General features: G+C 41.1%; 1 protein-coding gene across 1 annotated transcript; it reads right to left on the bottom strand.

The window, feature by feature from the left end:
* Positions 1 to 262: 262 nt before the first annotated feature.
* On the bottom strand, positions 263 to 27,914 carry LOC122006168 (2-C-methyl-D-erythritol 2,4-cyclodiphosphate synthase, chloroplastic-like). Its single transcript, XM_042561554.1, has 3 exons — positions 27,524 to 27,914; positions 27,305 to 27,435; positions 263 to 667 (listed from the first exon to the last, which is right to left on the bottom strand). The coding sequence occupies exons 1-3, from the start codon at positions 27,858 to 27,860 to the stop codon at positions 434 to 436; spliced, it is 702 nt and encodes a 233-aa protein (XP_042417488.1). The 5' UTR covers positions 27,861 to 27,914; the 3' UTR covers positions 263 to 433.

The following is a 27,914-nucleotide window of genomic DNA, read 5'->3' as shown; positions in this document are numbered from 1 at the left end:
AAATAAGTGGGGATCATGCATCCCACCAATATATGAAAAAGGAGCATCCTCTAGATCGTAAAAAATGATCCAGAGGATCTCCTCACGAGGATTTTGTTGTTGAACAAAACTCTGTCAGAAATCAGATTTAACAAACATATTGAACTACTGTTTTAAGTAGCACCACAAAACATGATCAAATAGAAGCAGCAAGTGAAATTTTCAGGTGCAAGTATTGATCTTCTCTCATGCAAACAACAAATTTAACATTATAGATGATAAATGATAGAAGGTTCAAATGTATTTTATTTAAGAATGTAAAGATTTCAGACAATGTCAGGCATTACAAGAATAATATCGTGCAGTAAAGAAACAAAATGATGCAAAGTACAACGATGATCAATAGGTCTAGTATCGCCGAATAAAGCTCATCTTAAGATGCCTCATATAAGCTTTACTTCTGGATAAGAAGAACCACAGTGTGTGCTGCGATGCTTCTGTTTTCTCCGAGACTGTCAACCTTCTCATGGGTTTTTGCTTTCAGATTTACGACTGAAGGGTGTGCTCCGAGCAGCTTACATAAATTTTCCCTGATAGCTTCTTTGTGTGGGCTTAGCTTTGGCCTTTGAAGAATTAAAGTAGCATCCAAGTTGCCTAGCTCATAACCAGCTTCATGCATCAGTTTCACCTGTATGGAGCTAGTATTAGTTGTCTAGTAAAAATTTTCAATTAGTTATTTGATTACTCCTGAAATGAATAGAGGTACTACAGGATACACTCCCTTTAGCTACATGTTATAACATCTATTTTTAACAGGCCGTCCATCATGGCAGAAAATTAAAATAATAGCCGAAATTTAAATGAGACTAAGCATATAGCATTGATGAAAAAGGTTGAGGATTGTGTTGGGCTAAGATAACCAAAGTTGAAACATGAATATTACCCTATTCTTTGTGTAACCCTACTTTTGGTGATGCTAGGTCATTGAGTGTTGTGACCTCGCATAGAGTTCGATGGAGAAGTAAGATTATTGTAGCAATACAAACAGTTGGAACAAACATGCTTAATAATGACGACGACAACGATGATGTTAAAAATATTTGTTTGTGATAGGTGGAATCTATTGTTAGCAAAAATATAGCAGGAAGAATGAAAGGTGGCTCATATTCAAGAGGTTAGTTATCTTTTGGGTTAGTTTGGGCTTCAACAATCAATTGTATTGAATCAAACTATCTTCAAATGCTTGATGCTCACATACATCGCAAATCTATCTATACAAATTTATTTTGGGGATAACATTGCATGTAAATTTGAAATAGCTTTTGGCAACAATCTATGTGTGTGGCCCTGTTGTCACTCCACTCCATATCCAGTGGGTAAATTCATTAAGGCACATAAACTAAATAAAAATATGCCCGGCTCTTACAAGCTTCCTTGACAGATAAGAAGTTGGCTGATCTCCAGGCATAAAGATGACAGAGTAAGGTACAACAATGGGTATGCACAATGCCCATCACAAGGATAGTCATGAACACCAATCCATAATGGAAGCCTACTATAGTAATAAACCCACGGGTGTGCATTTCTTTGTCGACAAACAATTTTGTAAGCTAAGTATGACCTAATAAGTTAAAATAGAACCCTGACATTAGATCCCAATCAGATATTATATATCATTCTGTCTTCAGGAGATAAAACAAGGGTGCAAAGAATGGGTATATGGATGCAAATGATCATCAGAAGATGATATTCAAGGAGGAAGACAAAAGACAATGGGAGAACAGCTAGGAAAAGCAAACAAGGTGATAAGCAAATTGTAAAACGAGAGTGAAAATGAAAAACAATTTCTTATAATTTCCATCTCAACAAGAAGGCAAGTTAGATCCACCTAACTATTAACTTTTAGAATCCACTATTTATGTCTCGTGTAGTCCAACGTAGCCAAATTTTACTTCCAATCATCTTAAGTTTCACAACTTTTCTTGAGTGAAAACAACCAAATCCTTAATCTAGATAGTCTCATTCAACACAATTGGTAATCCTGAGTTTGCTATAAACCCAAAATAATGGTAGTCACTGATATTATAATAATATTACAAGATAGATCTTTCTCATGTTATAAGAAAAGCAACAATTCCCATTTTTGAGGTCCTGTTTCTTCAGTGTGAACTGGAAAAGGAAAATGGTAGGTAGCTGGAGGATTCAAAAGAGAGAGAATAGTCTACAAGAATGAGACAATTTGAATGAACAAGTAATTAAGTTTTAGGCAATTTTTCATCTAAAAAAGCATATAAAATATAGGTTTCTGCAAGCATGCTGGACTTTCTGTCTGAGAAGGTATGCCACTTCCCTTATTCAGAACAAAAGTATTTCAAGATGAAAAGAGATGTTGCATTTACTTGGAGAGAAGAGAAATGAAAAGAATGAGGGAAATAAATGAAGAGGGAAGTTTGGTGCTGCTTCCTATTTTTATTTCCAACTAGATTGAACTGAATGAGAAAAAAAAGTGAGGTTGGCTTACAAACTTCCCTAATCTTTCAACTTCTAATCGGCCTCCCAGGAAGTATTGCTCTGAGTAATCAAGGAACTGAGTCTTTTTTTTTTCCTTTTCCTTCTATTGATTTTCCTCCATTTAAAAACATTTCCTTTCTCTTCAATTGCTCTCCAAATAAACACAGCATAAAATAATTTTACATAAACACCAAACATGTCTATATTGTTGGTGCAATTTGCCCTAGTCAAGGTTGACTAGGTTGAATAAGCTTGAGTTGGTTCAAAATTGAGTCGTAATGTTTTGAGTTTTGATATTTGACAATATATAAAGATTGTTGGAGTAATTCTCCAACGATCAAGGTTTGACCAGTTTAATGTGAAGAAGAGTCAAGTAGGTTAAGGTTGACCGGATAAAACCCTAGTGAGTAAAGCTAGGCAGAAGGAAAATCCTGGTGAGTGAAGTTAGGTAAAAGTCCTAGTGAGTGAAGTTAGGCAGAAGGAAAATCTTGGTGAGTGAAGCTAGGTAGTGAGAAAGTTCTAGTGAGTGAAGCCAGGCAGTAGAAATCCAGATGGGTTAAGGTTGACCGAACATCTAGTGTTTGGAAGTTCAAGTGGGTTAAGGTTGATCAGACACTTGGCATGTAGGAAAAAGTCCAGGTGGGTCAAAGGATTGACCAGACATTTAGTGACGAAGTCCCAGCAGGTCAAGGTCGACTAGGCAATGAGGAGTTCCAACATGTCACGGTTGACTGGATGTTGGATGTGAAACCCTAGGCTTGTGTTTAGCAAGATAGGGTTGGACAATCGATCAGTTGATCGATTGGCCAAAACCCAATCGATCGGTCGATTGATTAAGAGGTTATCGCGTAAGCACAGAGGGTTTCCTAATTGATCAACCGATTGATTGGGACACTCTAATCGATCAGTCGATCGATTGGGGAAGTTTTTTTTTCTTTTTCTCTCGCGAGGACCCTAGAGCATAGAGGTGCTCTGAATTGATCAGTCGATAGATTAAAGCTTCCCTAATCGATTGGTCAATCGATTGGATATGACCGTTGCGTAGGTTGCGAGGTTTGGACGCTGGGATCGCACGGATCTGACGTGACAATCGATTGAGAACAAGCCCAATCGATTGGGAGCCCTAGAAGCGGAGATATAAAGGTGACGACAAGTTCAAACGAATATAACTCTTGACTCCATCTTCTCCGCCAGTTCTTAGAAGCTTAGGGTTGAGATGTTGCTGCACTTCCAAGCTTACAAGAGGTATTCACAAGCGACAAGAGATCAAGCAAGAAGGTTTTTCATATGTATTTGCATATTTACTTCTTGTTTTGAGTTGTATTGCTTGTGTGAGTTGTAAGAGGTTTCTCCACATTCGAATTGTTTCCGAGAAGGAGTGTTTTTGTTAGTGGAGAGTATGCTCGGTGTGGATCTTTGGATCAGTCACCTCTTCTTGAGGTGGATACCAAGTAAATCCTAGTATTAGCATTGGGGAGTTTGTCGCTTCAAGTTTATCCGCTACAACAACATCTACGAAGCGAGCAAGCGGGCGAGAAGAGCTATTCACCCCCTAGCTCCGGAGTGTCCCAACAAGTGGTATCAGAGCGAGGTCGCTCTTCACCAGACTCATCGCTGGAAGGGCAATGAGCTAGATGAAGAAGAAATTGAAGCCCCAATTTCATCATGTCAAAGACTTCATCGAAATGTTCAACTTTAAGATGGATTTCCGAGATAGACTCAGATTCAACACAAGGATGCCTCCACCATTCACATCTACAAGCTTCAATTCTTGGAAATCAAGAATTGAAAACTTTTTTTATGATGGAGATAAAGCAATGGTTTACTGGAATACTTTGAAGCTCCAAAGGATTCAAAAGGCAAAATTTTTAAGAAAAGCAATCGGAGAAAAGAACAAATGATAAGAAGCAAGGCTAACGACAAAGTGACCAAATTGTTGGTCAATTTATTGTCGAGCAACATCATATATAAAATTGGAGATTATTAAGATGTTAAGGAGCTTTGGAGCAAGTTGACAAGAATCCATAAAGAACCCTTCACTACACTAAATCAAGAGAAATCCAAAGAGGGCAACTCATTGGATCAAGAGGAAGAAGAAGGAAATTCGGAGGTTGTGAAATGCTTAACATCTGAAGAGGAAGAAAATGAAGAAGAGTCATCCTCAACAAAATGCAATGATAAAGGCAAGGAGGGAGCATATTCTTTGTTTCATGTGCATGAGGATGAAGATGAAGATGAAGAGACCTCCACCTCTAGGATTGAGGGGGAGCGTCATTCATTGACACTGGAGCAAGAAGAGGCTTCTACTTCCGAGTCAAATGGAGAAGAAGATGGTGCCACCTCCACAAGTCAAGAAAAATCAAATGGAGGATCATGTGGCATCCCTACAAGTAAAGGTATAACAATTTCAATTGCTAATAATAAAAGTTATATCATTTGCTTTGAGTGTATGGAAAAAGGGCATTACTGTTGGTGCAACCTTAGGTCAAGGTTGACCTGACTCGAGTTGACCTGACTCGAGTTGTATTTTGATGTTTGACGAGAATAGAAAAGTTCTATTCTGATGCTTGACGAGAATAGAAAAGTTCTATTCTGATGTTTGACGAGAATAGAGAAGTTGAAGTTGTATCTTGATGTTTGACAAGGATACAAACTTGGGAGATTATGAGTGCAATCTTTGGTCAAGGTTGACCTGGTTGACCCAACTTGAATTGACCTGATTCGTGGAAAAATCCAAGCAGGGAGCTTGGCACGGAAAAGTCCAAGCAGGGAGCTTGGCACGGGAAAAGTCCAAGTATGGAAACTTGGCATGGGAAGTCGGAGAGGGCTTGGTAGCTCGTTCTCCGAACTAGGTCAGAGAGGGCTCGGGAGCTCGTTCTCTGGACCGGACGTGGAAGTCGGAGAGGGCTCGGTAGCTCGTTCTCCGGACTAAGTCAGAGAGGGCTCGGGAGCTCGTTCTCTGGACCGGATGAAGTCGGAGGAGCTCTCCGGACAAGGTAGGGTTTGGGCTGGGAGCTCTAAACCTGGATCGGTCTGGTGACCGATCCAGTGATACGCTGGTTAACTGATCGGTCTGGTGACCGATCAGTAACCAAACAGTGTGTTTCTGTGAATTACCTGATCGGTCTGGTGACCGATCAGAAGCGAAGAAGATCGGGAGAAGAAAGAGGGGGGATCGGTCTGTGGACCGATCCACCTGAGTCCTGATCGGTCCACAGACCGATCAGAGACGAGGCCAACTCTCTGTGAGAGTTGGCTGATCGGTCTGGGGACCGATCAGCCTAAGGCCTGATCGGTCCCAAGACCGATCAGAACACTCCTGGACCGATCAGGAGTGTGCCTGATCGGTCCAGGCCTAGCCGTTGCGACACAACGGCTATCTCTGCTTCGTCTTTTTTCGTCTGTTCTTCTTCGCAGGTTGCAGGGAGATACCAGAGGATATAAGGCCTCTACAGTGAAGAACGAAAGAGAACACTGAAAGAGTTGCTTCTGCTAATTCTTCTTCTTCCTCTTGAGCTTTGCTGAGCTCTCGGTTTGCTAAAGCTTCGCGTGAGCTTCGTGCTGGTTTTCTAGCTGCTGGAGCCGTGAAGCTGCTGCTTCATCAACGGACTCCGACGAGAAGGCAAGCAAGTGTGTTTACAATTTATATTGTTCTTGTTTGTTTCCTCTATTGTTGTACTCCTCTGTTTTGCTATTGCAAAGACTTTGTGGTGAGGTTTCTCCATCCAGAAGGAGTTCATATTAGCCGGTTATCCGGGGTTTCATCCACCGACGGATTGATAGGCTTCGTCCACCTTACGGACACGCCGAGGAGTAGGAGTATCATCTCCGAACCTCGTTACATCGCTGCGTCTAAGGTTTGATCTTCTCGTTCTCGTTTCTGTTGTTATTATTTCCGCTGCGCTAACCTAATTCGTAGGAAGAAACGCAAATTGGGGTCGGCTATTCACACCCCCCCTCTCTAGCCGCATCTGAAGATCCTAACAAGTGGTATCAGAGCAAGGTTGCTCTTCGTCGGATTAACACCCGGGGGAGCACAAGCTAGAGAATGGATCGACTCGGAGAAGACATCACGATTCCACCCTTCTACGAGTGCTGCGACTTCGCGTATTGGAAGGTAAGAATGAAGTATTTTCTTATGACTAACCTAGCAAATTGGAATTGTGTACAAGTAGGTTTTATTCCTCCGGTGGATAGAAAGGGAGAACTTCTCAAGAAAAAGAAGTGGACGAAAGAACAAATCCACCAATCCACAATCAACGACGAGGTAACGAAAATCCTTGAATTTTCATTACCTAGTGATATCTTGTGTAAGATAGGTGGATACAGCAATGCCAAGGAGTTGTGGAACAACTTGGCTAAGTTCCATGAGGAGAGCTCCAATTCAAGTCATGAAGAGGAGTCAAGTGAGCCAAGTAGCTCACATCATGGAGGTAAGGAATTAGAAGTTGAGGGCTACTCAACATCTATGGAAGAAGAGGAGGAGAGTTCTTCTTCAAGATTGGTGCAAGAAGAAGCTTCTACCTCCGGAAGGGATGAAGAAGAGAGCTTACATCCATCCTCAACCCTAGGTAACTCAAGCGATTTAATTTCAAGTAAATTACATATAATGTGCTTTGAGTGTAGGGAATATGGGCATTACAAGAGTAAATGTCCAAAGAGGATTAGGAAGACTCCACCGGCACCAAAGGTCAAGGAAGCCGGAGTCCCGAAACGCAAGAGCAAGGAGCACGTGGTGTGCTTCCAATGCAAGCGAAGGGGACATTATAGAAGTCAATGTCCGAGGGGGAGGCAACCTCACAAGGACAAGAGACCAAGCACATCTATAGGGGGGCTAAGGCAAACCCTAAGGTATCCTTTAAGGCACATTCTTGCAATCCTTATAAGACACATGCTAGTAATTTTATTGCAATTGTCAATAATGATAAGCATGATAATCTTAGAAACCGATACATGTGCTTAGGTGCAAAACATGTTAGCCTAGACAAGAACAATACTAGAAATGCCAACCCTAGGACTAACTCATCTAAGGTTAAGGAAAACCTAGGTAGAAATCCCAAAACAACTAGACATATGCCTAGGAATACCTCAAAGAAAAATGACAAATTAAAACTTGAGGTATTAGAAAAGGAAAATCAAGTCTTGAGGTCAAGACTTGACACCTTAGAAAAGACCCTTAAGAATTTGGAGAAGTCAACTCTAGGGTCTAAGGGTCAAAAGCAAAAGCCCAAGGACATGAGAGGTTTAAGTCACAAACCTAAGTCTCAAGTGGTCAAGCCCACTTACCATAATGTTCCATTCGATTATGGAACAAGACCTAGGGCTAGGAAGACCATCACCAAGGTCACAAGGGGAGTCACCCCTAGAGTTGATCTTGATGAGTCCCAAATGACCAAGGCTTTAAAGCCTAGGAGGGTTGCTAGGGAAGTCATCCCTAGTGAATATTTAGTGAACCCAATGAGCTCAAATAGGTATTGGGTTCCTAGGAGCGTGATTCCATCACGCTAGATGGTTTAGGGTGTGTCAACCTTACTTGAATAGGTAGTTAACCTAATCATGGCAAAAGGTGGCACTTTAGGAATTTTCAAGGTGTAATCAAGCCTTGAAAATGAAATGGAAAGTTATTCCTAAGATGATTAGCATGTGCCAACCATATTCGAGGAATTCTCTAGGGTCAATCTAATTGGCACATAGTGATCTAAAAATCTTTAGTATATGATTTTAGGTCTATTACACTTAGGAATATGGAATTTATGGCAAAATGATCAAAATTATCAAAAATGGCAACTAAGGCTAGAATTAGGTATTTTCTATACCTTTATATATTATTTGTCATGTATTGTTTGCCATATGCCATGTCATGACATCATATCTAATTTACTATCATTTGAAATATCATGATAATGCTTAGGTTAGTTATATGTCATGCCTTATTTAAGTTTCATACTTTATGTCATGACATCATGACATTGACACATATGTTCCACTTATGATATTATTTTATGTCATGTCATCATATCTTGCATTTATGATCAATTAATTTGATCTAAGATAAAAACACAATTTGATATGGAGATCAAATTATTGTTTAGAAAATGCATGAAAACTTAGCCTAAGATGACCTAAACTCATATCTCACATCAAAATTGACTTAGATGTGTTTGATACACCTTAGATGTGTGTGAGATATTAGGATTATGAGTTAGGATCAAGGTGCATATTTCTTGTAGCTAGATGAACCTAATTCGAAATGGAGGATCATAGGGAAAGCTTGCGTACAAGTCATGTACATTTAGCCCTAAGATTGTGGTCCTAAATTAAATGGTTTAAAATCATTTCAAAATTGATTTGAAAAACCTTGATGAAGCTTTTCTAGTGATAGCATTCATCATTGAGCAAGTTGATACAAAGTAGAGGTAAACTTGAACTATTTCAAAGTTTTTAAACTTTGTATCAAGATTTGAAAATGGAAGTTATTTTCATAGAAAACTATTTTTCCATGATAGTATATGTTATGAGGAATGTATCCTCAAAATTTTATAATTATTGGAATTTTCTGTAATTTTGTAGGGATTTCTGAATTTCGGGAGGAAGAAATTCAGAAATCAGATGTGTGACCGATCAGGAGGTTTCCTGATCGGTCCAGGGGATGCTGGATCGGTCACTGGACCGATCCAGGGAGCTCCTGATCGGTCTGGTGACCGATCGGGCGTGCCAAAATGCTGATTTTCGACTGTGTTGTCTGAAATTTCAGCTGAAAGTTAAAACACAGTTTGTGTTTTGGATTTCTAAAGGTTTGAAACTCTCCAAGACATTGTTGGTGCAATGGTCAAGGGGGAGTTGACTTTTAGGGGGAGTTTTTACTAGTGATATGGGGTTTTCACTAAGTTGGTAATGTCTTTAATATCAAGGGGGAAATTAAGGGTTTCAATGAAAGGTATGGGACTTTCATTAGGAGGAAACTCTTGACCTTGATTCACTCTTTTTGATGTGTGTCAAAAAGGGGGAGAATGATTTGGGAGAATGTCCAAAGAATGTTCAAGGAAGAACATTAGAGTTTGGGGAGAATGTTCAAGGAAGAACATTGAAAAACCTAAGTTAGGTTATCGGGTTAACCTAACTTGATTATGGTTTTTGTCAAAAATCAAAAAGGGGGAGATTGTTGGTGCAACCTTAGGTCAAGGTTGACCTGGTTGACCTGACTCGAGTTGACCTGACTCGAGTTGTATTTTGATGTTTGACGAGAATAGAAAAGTTCTATTCTGATGTTTGACGAGAATAGAGAAGTTGAAGTTGTATCTTGATGTTTGACAAGGATACAAACTTGGGAGATTATGGGTGCAATCTTTGGTCAAGGTTGACCTGGTTGACCCGACTTGAATTGACCTGATTCGTGGAAAAATCAAAGCAGGGAGCTTGGCACGGAAAAGTCCAAGCAGGGAGCTTGGCACGGGAAAAGTCCAAGTATGGAAACTTGGCATGGGAAGTCGGAGAGGGCTTGGTAGCTCGTTCTCCGGACTAGGTCAGAGAGGGCTCGGGAGCTCGTTCTCTGGACCGGACGTGGAAGTCGGAGAGGGCTCGGTAGCTCGTTCTCCGACTAGGTCAGAGAGGGCTCGGAGCTCGTTCTCTGGACCGGATGAAGTCGGAGAGGGCTCGGTGGCTCGTTCTCCGGACTAGGTCAGAGAGGGCTCGGTGGCTCGTTCTCGGACCGAATGGAGTCGGAGAGGGCTCGGTGGCTCGTTCTCGGACTAGGTCCGAGAGGGCTCGGTGGCTCGTTCTCGACCGGATGAAGTCGGAGAGGGCTCGGTGGCTCGTTCTCCGGACTAGGTCGGAGAGGGCTCGGTGGCTCGTTCTCGGACCGAATGGAGTCGGAGAGGGCTCGGTGGCTCGTTCTCCGGACTAGGTCGGAGAGGGCTCGGTGGCTCGTTCTCGGACCGGATGGAGTCGGAGAGGGCTCGGTGGCTCGTTCTCCGGACAAGGTAGGGTTTAGGGGGAGCTCTAAACGGATCGTCTGTGGCCGATCGATGATCTGTTGTTGATCGATCGGTGACCGATCGGTAACAACATGTGTTTACGTGAATTACCGATCGGTCGGTGACCGATCGAGCGAAGATCGGGAGAAGAAGAGGAGGATCGGTGCGTGGACCGATCCACTGAAGTCTGATCGGTCCACGGACCGATCGAGAGAAGCGAGGCGCAAGAAGGGCTGATCGATCTGAGGACCGATCAGGCCTAAAACTGATCGGTCCCAAGACCGATCGAACCTCTGGACCGATCGGTGTGCTCGATCGGTCCGAGCCTGCCGTTGCGACAACGGCTATCTCTTCGTCTGTTCTTCTTCGCAGGTTGCAGGGAGATACCAGATGATATAAGGCCTCTACAGTGAAGAACGAAAGACAACACTGGAAGAGTTGCTTCTGCTAATTCTTCTTCTTCCTCTTGAGCTTTGCTGAGCTCTCGGTTTGCTGAAGCTTCGCGTGAGCTTCGTGCTGGTTTTCTAGCTGCTGGAGCCGTGAAGCTGCTGCTTCATCAACGGACTCCGACGAGAAGGCAAGCAAGTGTGTTTACAATTTATATTGTTCTTGTTTGTTTCCTCTATTGTTGTACTCCTCTGTTTTGCTATTGCAAAGACTTTGTGGTGAGGTTTCTCCATCCAGAAGGAGTTCATATTAGCCGGTTATCCGGGGTTTCATCCACCGACGGATTGATAGGCTTCGTCCACCTTACGGACACGCCGAGGAGTAGGAGTATCATCTCCGAACCTCGTTACATCGCTGCGTCTAAGGTTTGATCTTCTCGTTCTCGTTTCTGTTGTTATTATTTCCGCTGCGCTAACCTAATTCGTAGGAAGAAACGCAAATTGGGGTCGGCTATTCACACCCCCCCTCTCTAGCCGCATCTGAAGATCCTAACAAGTGGTATCAGAGCAAGGTTGCTCTTCGTCGGATTAACACCCGGGGGAGCACAAGCTAGAGAATGGATCGACTCGGAGAAGACATCACGATTCCACCCTTCTACGAGTGCTGCGACTTCGCGTATTGGAAGGTAAGAATGAAGTATTTTCTTATGACTAACCTAGCAAATTGGAATTGTGTACAAGTAGGTTTTATTCCTCCGGTGGATAGAAAGGGAGAACTTCTCAAGAAAAAGAAGTAGATGGAAGAACAAATCCACCAATCCACAATCAACGACGAGGTAACGAAAATCCTTGAATTTTCATTACCTAGTGATATCTTGTGTAAGATAGGTGGATACAACAATGCCAAGGAGTTGTGGAACAACTTGGCTAAGTTCCATGAGGAGAGCTCCAATTCAAGTCATGAAGAGGAGTCAAGTGAGCCAAGTAGCTCACATCATGGAGGTAAGGAATTAGAAGTTGAGGGATACTCAACATCTATGGAAGAAGAGGAGGAGAGTTCTTCTTCAAGATTGGTGCAAGAAGAAGCTTCTACCTCCGGAAGGGATGAAGAAGAGAGCTTACATCCATCCTCAACCCTAGGTAACTCAAGCGATTTAATTTCAAGTAAATTACATATAATGTGCTTTGAGTGTAGGGAATATGGGCATTACAAGAGTAAATGTCCAAAGAGGATTAGGAAGACTCCACCGGCACCAAAGGTCAAGGAAGCCGGAGTCCCGAAACGCAAGAGCAAGGAGCACGTGGTGTGCTTCCAATGCAAGCGAAGGGGACATTATAGAAGTCAATGTCCGAGGGGGAGGCAACCTCACAAGGACAAGAGACCAAGCACATCTATAGGGGGAGCTAAGGCAAACCCTAAGGTATCCTTTAAGGCACATTCTTGCAATCCTTATAAGACACATGCTAGTAATTTTATTGCAATTGTCAATAATGATAAGCATGATAATCTTAGAAACCGATACATTTGCTTAGGTGCAAAACATGTTAGCCTAGACAAGAACAATACTAGAAATGCCAACCCTAGGACTAACTCATCTAAGGTTAAGGAAAACCTAGGTAGAAATCCCAAAACAACTAGACATATGCCTAGGAATACCTCAAAGAAAAATGACAAATTAAAACTTGAGGTATTAGAAAAGGAAAATCAAGTCTTGAGGTCAAGACTTGACACCTTAGAAAAGACCCTTAAGAATTTGGAGAAGTCAACTCTAGGGTCTAAGGGTCAAAAGCAAAAGCCCAAGGACATGAGAGGTTTAAGTCACAAACCTAAGTCTCAAGTGGTCAAGCCCACTTACCATAATGTTCCATTCGATTATGGAACAAGACCTAGGGCTAGGAAGACCATCACCAAGGTCACAAGGGGAGTCACCCCTAGAGTTGATCTTGATGAGTCCCAAATGACCAAGGCTTTAAAGCCTAGGAGGGTTGCTAGGGAAGTCATCCCTAGTGAATATTTAGTGAACCCAATGAGCTCAAATAGGTATTGGGTTCCTAGGAGCGTGATTCCATCACGCTAGATGGTTTAGGGTGTGTCAACCTTACTTGAATAGGTAGTTAACCTAATCATGGCAAAAGGTGGCACTTTAGGAATTTTCAAGGTGTAATCAAGCCTTGAAAATGAAATGGAAAGTTATTCCTAAGATGATTAGCATGTGCCAACCATATTCGAGGAATTCTCTAGGGTCAATCTAATTGGCACATAGTGATCTAAAAATCTTTAGTATATGATTTTAGGTCTATTACACTTAGGAATATGGAATTTATGGCAAAATGATCAAAATTATCAAAAATGGCAACTAAGGCTAGAATTAGGTATTTTCTATACCTTTATATATTATTTGTCATGTATTGTTTGCCATATGCCATGTCATGACATCATATCTAATTTACTATCATTTGAAATATCATGATAATGCTTAGGTTAGTTATATGTCATGCCTTATTTAAGTTTCATACTTTATGTCATGACATCATGACATTGACACATATGTTCCACTTATGATATTATTTTATGTCATGTCATCATATCTTGCATTTATGATCAATTAATTTGATCTAAGATAAAAACACAATTTGATATGGAGATCAAATTATTGTTTAGAAAATGCATGAAAACTTAGCCTAAGATGACCTAAACTCATATCTCACATCAAAATTGACTTAGATGTGTTTGATACACCTTAGATGTGTGTGAGATATTAGGATTATGAGTTAGGATCAAGGTGCATATTTCTTGTAGCTAGATGAACCTAATTCGAAATGGAGGATCATAGGGAAAGCTTGCGTACAAGTCATGTACATTTAGCCCTAAGATTGTGGTCCTAAATTAAATGGTTTAAAATCATTTCAAAATTGATTTGAAAAACCTTGATGAAGCTTTTCTAGTGATAGCATTCATCATTGAGCAAGTTGATACAAAGTAGAGGTAAACTTGAACTATTTCAAAGTTTTTAAACTTTGTATCAAGATTTGAAAATGGAAGTTATTTTCATAGAAAACTATTTTTCCATGATAGTATATGTTATGAGGAATGTATCCTCAAAATTTTATAATTATTGGAATTTTCTGTAATTTTGTAGGGATTTCTGAATTTCGGGAGGAAGAAATTCAGAAATCAGATGTGTGACCGATCAGGAGGTTTCCTGATCGGTCCAGGGGATGCTGGATCGGTCACTGGACCGATCCAGGGAGCTCCTGATCGGTCTGGTGACCGATCGGGCGTGCCAAAATGCTGATTTTCGACTGTGTTGTCTGAAATTTCAGCTGAAAGTTAAAACACAGTTTGTGTTTTGGATTTCTAAAGGTTTGAAACTCTCCAAGACATTGTTGGTGCAATGGTCAAGGGGGAGTTGACTTTTAGGGGGAGTTTTTACTAGTGATATGGGGTTTTCACTAAGTTGGTAATGTCTTTAATATCAAGGGGGAAATTAAGGGTTTCAATGAAAGGTATGGGACTTTCATTAGGAGGAAACTCTTGACCTTGATTCACTCTTTTTGATGTGTGTCAAAAAGGGGGAGAATGATTTGGGAGAATGTCCAAAGAATGTTCAAGGAAGAACATTAGAGTTTGGGGAGAATGTTCAAGGAAGAACATTGAAAAACCTAAGTTAGGTTATCGGGTTAACCTAACTTGATTATGGTTTTTGTCAAAAATCAAAAAGGGGGAGATTGTTGGTGCAACCTTAGGTCAAGGTTGACCTGGTTGACCTGACTCGAGTTGACCTGACTCGAGTTGTATTTTGATGTTTGACGAGAATAGAAAAGTTCTATTCTGATGTTTGACGAGAATAGAGAAGTTGAAGTTGTATCTTGATGTTTGACAAGGATACAAACTTGGGAGATTATGGGTGCAATCTTTGGTCAAGGTTGACCTGGTTGACCCGACTTGAATTGACCTGATTCGTGGAAAAATCAAAGCAGGGAGCTTGGCACGGAAAAGTCCAAGCAGGGAGCTTGGCACGGGAAAAGTCCAAGTATGGAAACTTGGCATGGGAAGTCGGAGAGGGCTTGGTAGCTCGTTCTCCGGACTAGGTCAGAGAGGGCTCGGGAGCTCGTTCTCTGGACCGGACGTGGAAGTCGGAGAGGGCTCGGTAGCTCGTTCTCCGGACTAGGTCAGAGAGGGCTCGGGAGCTCGTTCTCTGGACCGGATGAAGTCGGAGAGGGCTCGGTAGCTCGTTCTCCGGACTAGGTCAGAGAGGGCTCGGTAGCTCGTTCTCTGGACCGAATGGAGTCGGAGAGGGCTCGGTAGCTCGTTCTCCGGACTAGGTCAGAGAGGGCTCGGTAGCTCGTTCTCTGGACCGGATGAAGTCGGAGAGGGCTCGGTAGCTCGTTCTCCGGACTAGGTCAGAGAGGGCTCGGTAGCTCGTTCTCTGGACCGGATGGAGTCGGAGAGGGCTCGGTAGCTCGTTCTCCGGACTAGGTCAGAGAGGGCTCGGTAGCTCGTTCTCTGGACCGGATGGAGTCGGAGAGGGCTCGGTAGCTCGTTCTCCGGACAAGGTAGGGTTTAGGGCTGGGAGCTCTAAACCTGGATCGGTCTGGTGACCGATCCAGTGATACGCTGGTTGACTGATCGGTCTGGTGACCGATCAGTAACCAACAGTGTGTTTCTGTGAATTACCTGATCGGTCTGGTGACCGATCAGAAGCGAAGAAGATCGGGAGAAGAAAGAGGGGGGATCGGTCTGTGGACCGATCCACCTGAGTCCTGATCGGTCCACAGACCGATCAGAGACGAGGCCAACTCTCTGTGAGAGTTGGCTGATCGGTCTGGGGACCGATCAGCCTAAGGCCTGATCGGTCCCAAGACCGATCAGAACACTCCTGGACCGATCAGGAGTGTGCCTGATCGGTCCAGGCCTAGCCGTTGCAACACAACGGCTATCTCTGCTTCGTCTGTTTTCGTCTGTTCTTCTTCGCAGGTTGCAGGGAGATACCAGAGGATATAAGGCCTCTACAGTGAAGAACGAAAGAGAACACTGAAAGAGTTGCTTCTGCTAATTCTTCTTCTTCCTCTTGAGCTTTGCTGAGCTCTCGGTTTGCTAAAGCTTCGCGTGAGCTTCGTGCTGGTTTTCTAGCTGCTGGAGCCGTGAAGCTGCTGCTTCATCAACGGACTCCGACGAGAAGGCAAGCAAGTGTGTTTACAATTTATATTGTTCTTGTTTGTTTCCTCTATTGTTGTACTCCTCTGTTTTGCTATTGCAAAGACTTTGTGGTGAGGTTTCTCCATCCAGAAGGAGTTCATATTAGCCGGTTATCCGGGGTTTCATCCACCGACGGATTGATAGGCTTCGTCCACCTTACAGACACGCCGAGGAGTAGGAGTATCATCTCCGAACCTCGTTACATCGCTGCGTCTAAGGTTTGATCTTCTCGTTCTCGTTTCTGTTGTTATTATTTCCGCTGCGCTAACCTAATTCGTAGGAAGAAACGCAAATTGGGGTCGGCTATTCACACCCCCTCTCTAGCCGCATCCGAAGATCCTAACAATTACAAGAGCAAATGTCCAAAATTGACCAAGAAGAAGGGTCAAGTGACACTAAAGGCTAAGGAGAAGCTTAAGAAGATTGGCCTACAGAAGGGCAAAGAGCACATTGTGTGCTTCTTGTGTAGTCAAAAGGGACATTATCGAAGTCAATGTCCTAAAGGGAGGAAATCAACCAACAGCTAAGGAGGAAACTCAAATCAAAGGGGAGCTCTCAAAGAGCAAACCCAAGGTATTTTTTATTGATGCAATTCCTTTAAGTAATGATAAAAAGCATGCTAGGAATAATCTATATTGCTTTCATGCTATTTATCATGAAAATAGGAAGCATGATACAGTTAAGGAAAAATATGTACCATATCATGCTAAAACAATTCTACCTAAGGCTAGAAAGATAGATAACAAATTAGATAAGAACTATAAGGATTTTAGATATATGTCTAAAAATAAAAATGCTTAAGGAAATCAAGAAAAATCCAAATCTAAGAATTTAAGGATTGAAAACCAAGCCTTGAGGTCAATGCTTGATAAATTAGAAAAGACTCTAAAAAGAATGAAAACCATTTTTAAAGGGTCAAATGAGCATAACCTAGGAATAGATAGGCAAGAGTCATTCTATGACCATAGAGGTTTGAGGTACAAACCAAAAGGGCAGAAGGATATGACTTCATACCATAGGGTTCCATATAGCTATGAAACTAACCCTAGGTCAAATTGTCAAGTCAAGGGTACAAGGAAGGTCATTTTTAGAGTTAACATTGAAGAGACCAATGTGACTAAGGCTTTTAAGAAGCCTAAGGTCACAAGGAAAGGACTTAGAGGAATCTAGTGTGACCAAGGCTTCTAAGAAGCCTAGAAAGATCAACTAGGGAAGTTATTCATAGTGAATACCTAGAACACCCAAGGAGCACCAATCGATTTTGGGTTCCTAGGAGTGTGTTCTCTACACCCTAGATGAATCTAGAGAGTGTCAACTCAATTTGGAAGGGTAGTTAACCTAACCTAGAAGAAGTTGATACTTGAAGGGCATTTTCAAGGTAGTTGTACTCCTTAAAAATGAGAAGGTTTAAATGTTTACTCTTTGAAAGAGAAAAATGTGTCAAAATTTGAGGAATTGGACTTAATTAAAATTGACATTATTAAGATAGAGGTAAAAAGATGCCAAGTTGGGATTTTGACATTTTTCTTGAGAGAAAAAGGGAGCAACTTAGAATTAATTTTGGTTTAGCAATTAATTAGGGATACTTAGATAGATAATCTAGATATATTATTTATGCCAAATTACCTTATTTTGTTTGCCCATCATATGCCATGACATCATAAATTTACATTCATACTTGTTATGAAAAACAAAAATACCATATCATATCATCCATACATCGTGTAGTTAAAATAGTTTTCTTTTGAAAAATATTCATTTTGATGTTTGTCATAATCATTTTTATGCATTATTTTAACTTCTTGTAATTAAAGATGAACATCCTAAGTGGATGATCAATTTTAAAATGTCTAGATAGAAATACATGATCCCTTAGTTTAAGGCAAAACCAATACTTACATCTCACGAGGACTATAAGTTGGCTTGTATGTGTTTTAGTATATATTAGATACAAGTGAGATGTTAAGAGGATGAAAATAAACTCAAGATGTTGATTTAGTGCATATTTTTGAGTTTTAATTTCATCAAAACACATAGATTATGTGTTATCCGATCATTGGGAAAGCTAGTGTACAAGTCATGTGCATTTAGCCCAAAGAACATGGTTGGAAATTGACTTTAAAAAACATTTCAAAATACTTTTGGAAAATCTTGGTGAAGGCTGTCATGTGCATTTAGCCCAAAGAACATGATTGGAAATTGGTTTTGAAAATCATTTCAAAATACTTATGGAAAACCTTGGTGAAGGCTATCTTTTGATAGAAATCATCTTTATATAGTTAGACACAAACTAGAGCAAAACATTGAAGTTTTCAATAGTTTCCAAGTTTGTGTCAATCTTTAAAAATGAGATGTATTTTCATAGAAAACTATTTTTCCTTGATAGTATATGACATAACTAATGTTTACACAATTTTGTGAATTTTTGATAAATGTAGAATTAGTTAAAGATTTCTGAAATTCAGTCTGATTTTGAAATCAGAAATTTTAGAAATCCAATTGATCAGCCGATCGATTGAACTGAGTTTTCCGCAAACAGTAACTCTTGGAATCGATTAACCCTGACTGAATCGATCAGTTGATCGATTCAAGAGTTTTTCCAAGAATAGAGCTTTGTTGAATCAATCAGTTGATCGATTGAAAGGCTTCAATCGATTGAGTCCCAACTTCAATCGATTGGAAAAACTATTTTGGTTGAAAAAGTCTAATTTCATTCATTTAAGCCACATTTAGTCAGATTAATCATTCTTAACCCTATGAACCTTATTTACAAAAATTTAAGGGTAGTTTTCTCGATGAAAACGAGAATGAAATGATTAAGGAAACTAATTTGAAGTTTAGAATGAGGTTTGCATTCAATATTGATTCTTGAATCTCAAAACTTTAAATTTTGAGTTTTCTAAAGGTTTAGGAATTCCAAGTCGTTGTTGGTGCAATGACAGAAGTTTAGAACATGTTTTGAGGGGGAGCTGCTCCTTAAAGATATGAATTTATTTTTAACGAAACCATGGAAGGTTATAAACCTTTATTATTGTGAATGCTCAAGGTTGAGCACTAGATGATGGAAATATGCTCTAGGTTGAGCATGTGGGTACAATGAAGGGTATGAGACCTTCATTGTAATGTTGTGAACAACAAGTGAGGTTGTGAACAACATGTGGATAACTCTTTAGGAAGAAAGTTTTTGATGTGTGCCAAAGGGGAAGAATGTATGGTTTAAGTTAGACTTTCATTACCTAAAGGAGGAGTTTGCCCTCTTAGAAAGGGGGAGAATGAAGGAAACCCTCATTCATGCTTTGGCATGAAGAAGAAGTTGAGGCTATGGGATTAACCTAACTTAAATGCATGGTCAAACATCAAAAAGGGAGAGATAATTGGTGCAATTTGCCCTAGGTCAAGGTTGACCAGGTTGACTAAGCTTGAGTTGGCTCAAGCTTGAGTCGTGATGTTTTGAGTTTCGATGTTGGATAATATATTGAGATTGTTGGAGTAATTCCCCTCCCGTCAAAGTTTGACTAGTTTGATGCAAAGAAAAGTCAAGTAGGTTAAGGTTGACCGGATACTTGATTGGGAAAATCCTAATTGGAGATTAGGTAAGGGCAAGTCCTAGCAAGTGAAGATAGGAAGAAGGAAAATCCTGGTGAATAAAGCCAGGTGAAAAGCCCTAGTGTGTAAAACTAGGCAGGAGGAAAATCCTCATGAATAAAGCCAGGTGAAAAGCTCTAGTGTGTAAAACTAGGAAGGAGGAAAATCCTAGTGAGTAAAGCTAGACAATGAGAAAATTCTAGTGAGTGAAGCCAGACAGTATAAATCCAGGTGGGTCAAGGTTGACCGGACATCTAGTGTTTGGAAGTCCAAGTGAGTCAAAGTTGAACAGACACTTGGCATGTAGGGAAAAGTCCAAGTGGCTCAAAGAATTGACCGGATACTTGATGACGAAGTCCCAGTAGGTCAAGGTCGATCAGATGTCAGGCAAGTTCCAACAGGTCACGGTTGACCGAATGTTGGATGTGGAACCCTAGGCTTGGGTTTAGCGAGATAGGGTTGGACAATTGATCAGTTGATCGATTGGCCAAAGCCCAATCGATCGGTCGATCGATTGGGCGGTTATCGCGTGAGTACAGAGGGTTTCTCAATTAATTAGCCGATCGATTAGGACACTCTAATTGATCAGTCGATCAATTAGGGAAGTTTTTTTTCTTTTTTCTATCGCGAGGGCGCGAGAGCACAGAGGCACCCTAGATTGATCAGTCGATCGATCAGCGCCTCCCTAAGCCTCCCTAATTGATTGGTCAATCGATTAGGATATGATTGTTGCACAAGTTGCAAGGTTTGGACGGCTGGGATCGCACGGATCTGATGCGGCAATCGATTGAGAGCAGGCCTAATCGATTGGGAGCCTTAGAAGTGGAGATATAAAGGCGACGACGAGTTCAAACGAATAGAACTCTTGACTCCATATTCTCTGACAGTTCTTGGAAGCTTAGGGCTGAAGTGCGCACTTCCAAGCTTACAAGAGGCATTCACAAGCAACAAGAGATCAAGCAAGAAGGTTTTTCATTTATATTTGTGTATTTACTTCTTGTTTTGAGTCGTATTGCTTGTGTGAGTTGTAAGAGGTTTCTCCACCTCCAGATTGTTTTCGAAAAGGAGTGATTTTGTTAATGGAGAGTGTGCGAATCCTTGGATTAGTTACCTCTTCTTGAGGTGGATACTAAGTAAATTCTAGTGTTAGCATTGGGGAGTTTGTCGCTTCAAGTTTATCCGCTGCAACAACATCTACGAAGCAAGCAAGCAGGCGTGAAGAGCTATTCACCCCCCTAGCTTCGGAGTGTCCCAACATATATATCAACTCGAGTGCCTATGGCCGCCTAGGTGGTGAGTGGCCGGTCACCTTCCGGCCTTTTGCAAGGCGCCGCTTCTAGGCGTCGCCGCATTAATCGGCCGCTAGGCAAGGGCGGTCGATTAATTTTTTTTAATTCTAATTTAAAAAAAAAATTAAAAGATTAAAAAATTAAAAATGGGAGAGAATGAAATCCATAAAATCTGCATCTCCTCACATTTTCTCACGCTCCACGCTTCCTCACTGCTCGCTTCTGCCCGACGCCTGCCCCCCGTGGCTTCAACAACCGACGCCGAGAGGGAGACCCTCAAGAGGATCCCATCGCTCTCGTTGTCGGCTCCACGCTTCTACCCAACGCCCTTTCCTATGTGGAGGCTTTGAAAACCATGACGCCAACCCCTTCCCCTTGCGGTATCGACAACCACGACCCCAACCGAGACTAGATATCTTTCTCCTAGTCTCGGCACTACCTCTCCAAGTAGCCTATATCCGTTTTCACTTTTTCCATTTTCGAGCTTACGGCAGATTAATGCATTCGCTTGTTGCATTCTAAAATCAACCCAAATCCCCATGTTGTCTTTGAGTGAGGTGATGTTGGTTCACTCTTTGATTTGGGCTTGGAGATTTGAATTGATAATTGATTTTTTGAATGCTTGATAATCATTGCTGGACTCTAATGATTTTTTAAAATTGATATTGATACTTTTTGACTTGTATAGTAAAATGTCGAATATTATATCTTCTGAAGCATCTAATTCAATGTCGAAGATTGACACCCCTTTGAAGCATAATTTGAATGATGTTGGATGGAAATTTGCGGACTTGGTGGATCCTAAAAATTTGGATAAGTTGAAATATGAGTTGTGTGGAAAAAATACTAGTAGTGGAATTTAAAAAGATCAAACAATATGTTGTAAATGTTGCCACGTGTAAGAAGTATTCAAATGAGGATAAAGTGAAGTGTAAGAATGTCATTGAAGAAGCAAAAACAAAAAAAAAACAAAAGAATATGAATGAAATATAGGTGAAAGAAGAAGTTGTTCTTGAAGAATATAAGGAAAACGAAGGGAGTCTAGGGACCAGAAACCTGCTTACTCTTGGCCCTATAGATCGATTTGCATCCACTATTGATCCTGATTCTTCATTGAGTGGAAGTAAGAAGGCAAAACAACAAAAAATATTATTAATGCACTTTGGAAGCAAAGGACACAGTGTGCACCAATTGTTAACTCGATGGGTGTACGAGTTTGGTGTTCCTTTTCATGCCATTGACAATGATAGCTTCAAGAGGTTTGCGGAAGCGGTTTGTCATTTTGGCCCTGGTTATTGTCCTCCAACTCAATACCTATTAAGGGAGTCTTTATTGAAGGAAGAGGTAGATAGAACTAAAAGTCTATGAATGAGCTTTGAATGGTTGCTCAATTTTGATCGATGCTTGGACTGATCAGAAAAGAAGAAACATCATGAATTTGTGTAAAATACGACAATAAATATTAATTAAATAATAAGGTTAAATAGAGGAATAACCTTAACGGAATTTTTCGAAATTTTTAGAAATTTTCTAGGAAATTTTCGGAGCTCGTATGACGAGTTTAACGGGGGCAATTATTGGGCCACGGGAAAGCCTGTTTAGGCTACCCCATTGAACGAGGAAAAATTTTATTTTTATTTTTCTTTTCCTTTTATTTTTCTTTTTCTTTTCCTCCGTTTCTCCCCGACGTCGTCCCTATCTCCCCGATTCTCTTCGGCTCCTCTAACCGACGGCGCCACCTCGACGTTTCCCCTTCCTCCTCGCGAACAAAAGCCATGCCAAAGAAGCCGGACACAACTCCTCTTCTTTCGTCTTCCCTCTCGCGAATTCTTTTCCCCACCGAGCCGTGCCCTAATCTCTGCTCTACCGCCCCGTTGGGCACCGGCGCCAGGACTCCTCCTCGCCATCACAAATCCACTAATCGACCACCTGATCCAACCCATCGCTTCGAGCAGCGGCCCTCGCGCTACTACCTCCGCCCCTTTCTCCCTCACTGCGGTCATTCTCTCCGTGGAAACCCCGTGCCCTACAAATCCGAACGCTTGTCGCCGCCCTCTTACATGGGACGATCTTCGATCAAGGGCAGAGATTCGAGCCTAGATCTCTCTCTGCGCGCCACTGCCAACCACCGACTCGGGCTACTCCAGCCCCTGAGCCCTAGCCGACGATCCACCATCGGCAATTTTTTTTTCTCCTTCCCGGGTCATAGCCAGAACAGATCCGTCGTAGTCGAGCATGAGGGAATTGATCGACCATCCTTCTCCGTTCGGTTGGATCCCCGTTCTTTCCCTCGTCGGCGCAGATCTGCTGCCAATTTCTCAGGTAGGACAGACTGCCCAATTCTTGCTGTTGTTTCCTAATCTCTCTTTTTCTACTGCCGGGTTGGTTTATTTCTCGATTAACAATCTTTCAGCCACCTTCCATTTGATCTCCGGCAAAGGAAACGCTGGCAGCAACGTCTCTTGGGATCTAGCTACTAAAATCCGGCAACAACACCTCTTAGGACCAGCTACTCTGCCCTATTTGGCTGTGATAAACCGGAGAGGCTTGGTGTTGAGGTAAGGAGTAGAGGAATTATTTCTGTTGTTATAGCGCACACAGATTTGAAGCTAAGAAAGGTTAGGAATTGAATTTATTATGAGTTGAGGTAATTAACAGATGAGTTAATTGATGATTAGTTTGTATTAGATTGATAAATGAGTATGTGGGATCCAATTTGGGTTAGTTAATTTGGTTGGATTGTTTAAGACAATCCAAATGAAGGTTCCTAATGAAATTAGGAATTTAGTTTAGCTTGTTACATTTGGAATTAGTTAAAATTATATGTTTGATATTACATGACTTTGATTCGAGACGGCGTCTCGACGTGGGGTCTATTTAGGAGGCGATCTCCATTTTGAGGCGGGTACCTTGACTTATCTCTTTTGATAATGTCATGTTGATATGCGTAGTAGGTTATAGCCGCTAGTAATAATTATGTTTATCTTTGCTTTGGTATGTCACTACATGATACCTGTTGCATGTTTTTATCTGTCTGCATTTATGTTTTATACCCTCTTGTTTATTGCCATGATTATTTATGCTCATAGAGGTAGTGATATACCATGTCTTGTGATACACCGGACTAGACATTTACCATATCTGACCCGTGTACCTAGATCTGTTTATTTGATCCATTTATTTTTGGTACATGTTTTATGGAGGTAGATATGGTCAGGATTTTTATGCTTAGTGTCATGCACTATCTCGCATGATTGCATGCTGAGCGATTGTCGGCTCCATTATTGTTGAGCACATCGCCAGTTACATGGATCTGCACACACAACCACTCATGGGTTAGTGGTTTTATTCAGGCAAGGTGTGTTGTAGCAAATTGCTCTGTTTGGCTTCGCTGGTCCGCTCATGGGTAGTGGTGACGCAGCGTGATAGCCGACAGAGATCCCTCCTCTGGACTGGCTCAGGGAGATGAGAGCATTGAGCTCCCCCACTTATGATTTGGGATAGGAGGATAGGTGTATTTCGACAGCATCTTGTCCACTCGGTCACTCATAAGGAGCAGTGATGACAGAGTGCACAGTTGTCATAGCCCTACCCACTCGGTCTCACCATCATGTGTGAGATGACTGACTGGCTTCAGGGGTGACCAGGACATATCATTGGCATCATATGCATGATTGTATTTATTGCTTGTGTTTGCTGCATTTTATTTGCTGCATATTGGATGGACGAATATGTTTGACATGTATACAGGGACATGTTACCTTTGGTCTAACGACCTTATTATTCTGATAGGAGGTCCTGGTGAGTACAGTTTCTCGTTTTCTTACAGTTTTGCATTTTCTATTACTTCAGGAGACTGTACACATATTTATTACTACTAGTTATTTCTTATTATGCATGTCAACTTGGTATCCGCTGAGTGTTGAACTCATCCCGTTGATATTTTCTTATTTGAGGTCGTCAGGAGGTTCCAGTTGCTAGTCCCCCACCACTTTGTTTCGCGACGGTTTTCTACTCTTTAGATTTTTGGTTCCTTGTTATGTATTTATATATACTTGTGACGTAGGATTGTACTCGAGGATCTTTTATCGAGTTTTGTCTACTACTTATGTTTTCCGCTGCGATAGTTTCTCTGTGGTGCTTTGTGTTTTTCCGTCGTTGTAGTAGAGTAGGTTTTCAGATTATATAAACTGCGTGGTTGTGTCAGCCGGAGGCTGAATATATAAACTGCATAGAATGCTTATATTTTATTGTTATTGTTCCAGCCGTGTTGGCTGATGAGTGTGAACCCTGAGGGCAATGTATATAAGTCTCAAATTATCACCCATACAGAGAAGATGTTGCCGAAATTTCTTCTGACAGGGACTACCTGGGGCGTGACAATTTATGTGTCAATTGTAAAGAAGACATAACTTTCCTTTCTTCTATGGAAGCATCGGATGAAGCACACAAAAGGAATTATATATTTGAATATGTGGACAAGTGCATTGAAGGAGTTGGGCTCCAAAGTGTAGTTCAAGTGGTAACGGACAATGCTTCGAATAATATAGCAGTAAAAGATTTGTTGAAGGAGAAGAGGCCATATATATTTTGGACTTCATATTCAATTCATACCATGAATCTCATGCTTCAAGGAATTAGGAACCAACCTAAGTTTAAAGGGGTGATTGAGAAGGCAAAGAAAGAGCTTGACAATCTTTATTTATGCACTTCACAAGACATTGTCAATGATCAGAAAGTTTACCAAAAAAGGGACATAGTGAGGCCGGGAGTAACATGATTTGCAACCGCTTTTCTAACTTTGCAAAGCTTGATATAGAAGAAAGGTGAACTAAGAGCTATGATTGCTAGTGAAGAATGGAATGCATGCAAATATTCAAAGAGTGCAAAGGGGAAGGCGATATATAATACCGCTTGGAGTTCCTCTTTTTGAAATGGGGTAAGTTTTTGCTTGAAGGTGTTTGCCCCTTTAGTTAAGGTGCTTCGTCTTGTTGATAGAATAAGAAACCATATGTGTTTTGTGTATGGAGAATTACTTAAGAGCGAGAGAGGAGATTAAAGTGACATTCAAAAATCAAAAACTTCACTATCATCCACTATTATTGATGAGAAAAGTTGTAATCAACTTGATAGTCCACTACATTTGGTGCCCCACCTCTTGAACCCTTATTATTCCTTCAATGACCGGAGCATAGGAAGTGAAGAAGTAATCACGAATGGATTTTTCACTTGCGTTAAAGCATTCTTTTCCGATGATATTGATAGCCAAGTGAGGTAGTAAATATGGAGTTGTTGAAGTATATCAACAAAGCATGGGGATTTGGAAGAGCATTAGCTATGGTGAGATGCACAAAAAATGATAAGTAATAATTGCTTACTTTATTTTGTAATTTTAATTGTTTATTTCTTGATTTTGCTTATTGTTATTGTTTGTTTTGATTTTATTTAGTTGGATGGTGGTATCTTTTTAGAAATGGTGTACCCAAATCGTAAAAGATGGCTAAAACAATCCTTTCTTTAACTACAAGTTCTTCTGGTTGTCAAAGAAATTTGAGTACTTTTGAGGGGGTAAGTACTTAATTACTTATTATATATAGTATACTAACTACTAATTACCAAATGTCTAAATATGTATTCAATATTAATCTTTTCTTTAATGTAGATTCATACATTAAAGGCTTGGTTGTTGTTGTTTGTTGTAGATTCATACAAAGAAAAGAAATAAATTGGATATCGGAAGGTTGAAGAATTTAGTTTATGTTCAATTCTATGTCAAGATCATAAATAAAAAGAGAAGACAATAAGATAAAGGAGTAAAGGAGTTGATTTGCTGCTTGTTAGTGAAGCAATTATAACACAAGGATGGATTGTTGACAGTGGAGATGAAGATGTTGAGACAAATATTAAAGATATAAGAGAACTCCACGAAGAAAATTTTGTTTCGGATGAAGAAGAGGAAGATGTCATGGATTATGAGTTTGAATATGATACAAGGAAGCGTAGGAGAAATATGAAGATGAACTAAAAAAAGAATTAGAGATATAGGCTTATATAAGTTATTTTGTGTTAATTTGTTGTTTACATTGTATGTTGAACAAATTATGCATATTTTGATTAATTTTAGATATTATAAAATATTTTATATATTTTTATAATTATTTAAATATTAAAAAAAACCACCCAGGCACCCACCTGCCGCCTAACACTTTTTAGAACACTGATCGACTCCAAACCTAAGAAATGGAATTCCAATTTCTATTTTAGCATTTAAATCCAAACATAAGAATTGAATAACGATCCTATAAAAAAGTCACTTTTTTATTATGGAAATATGATACGGAAAAGAAAGACGAAGAAAATCAAATGGAAAAACCAACTCACAGCTTCTTTCATGAAGACCCAAGAGGCGGCGCCTTTCCACTTGGGGTCAGAGTCCGGAAAGATTTGTCCGATGTCCGGAAGCCCCAACGCCCCCAAGATCGCATCGGTCACGCAGTGCAGCAACACATCCCCTTAGATCACCACGATCAAAACCAAATAAAACAAACCTAAAAAAACCGCAAATCAGACTCAAAAATCTCTGATCTTATTCAGATTTACCATCAGAGTGCGCCTCGCAACCCCGATCGTGGGGAATGTCAATCCCTCCGATGATCAAAGGAAGGTTCGGCTCGAGACGGTGGAGGTCGAACCCGTGCCCCACTCGGAAAGGAAGGGACGGAGGCGTCGAAGAGGGAACGGGTTTCACAGTTTCCTGTTGCCCTACCTGGAGGGCGGCGGCGACCGTCAGACGCCGCAGGTTCGATGGCGACGCTCGGGGATGAATGCGGAGTGAAAAAGGCAAAGGCGACGCAAAGCGAGTAGCGAGAGCAGGTGAAGACCTGGCCGATTTGGAGGCTGCGACCGGCGATGAAAAGAAGGCGGTGGACGAAGCCATGGCCAGAAAGGAGAAGAAGCTGTGCGAATGCGGCAAGCGAGGTGGCGCAAGGGG

This window comes from Zingiber officinale, chromosome 7B, assembly GCF_018446385.1.
Source record: "Zingiber officinale cultivar Zhangliang chromosome 7B, Zo_v1.1, whole genome shotgun sequence".
In the NCBI taxonomy this organism is placed as follows: Eukaryota; Viridiplantae; Streptophyta; class Magnoliopsida; order Zingiberales; family Zingiberaceae; genus Zingiber; species Zingiber officinale.
This window is presented reverse-complemented; position numbering and strand designations above follow the sequence as displayed.

What these genes read in the sequence shown, in the direction of transcription:
- LOC122006168 (XM_042561554.1), bottom strand. Translation starts at nt 27,860, where the DNA reads ATGGCTTCGTCCACCGCCTTCTTTTCATCGCCGGTCGCAGCCTCCAAA. An exon ending in TTGCGAGGCGCACTCTGATG is followed by an intron (nt 27,436 to 27,523) that starts GTAAATCTGAAT and finishes TGGTGATCTAAG; the next exon opens with GGGATGTGTTGCTGCACTGC. An exon ending in GGGTCTTCATGAAAGAAGCT is followed by an intron (nt 668 to 27,304) that starts GTGAGTTGGTTT and finishes AGCTCCATACAG; the next exon opens with GTGAAACTGATGCATGAAGC.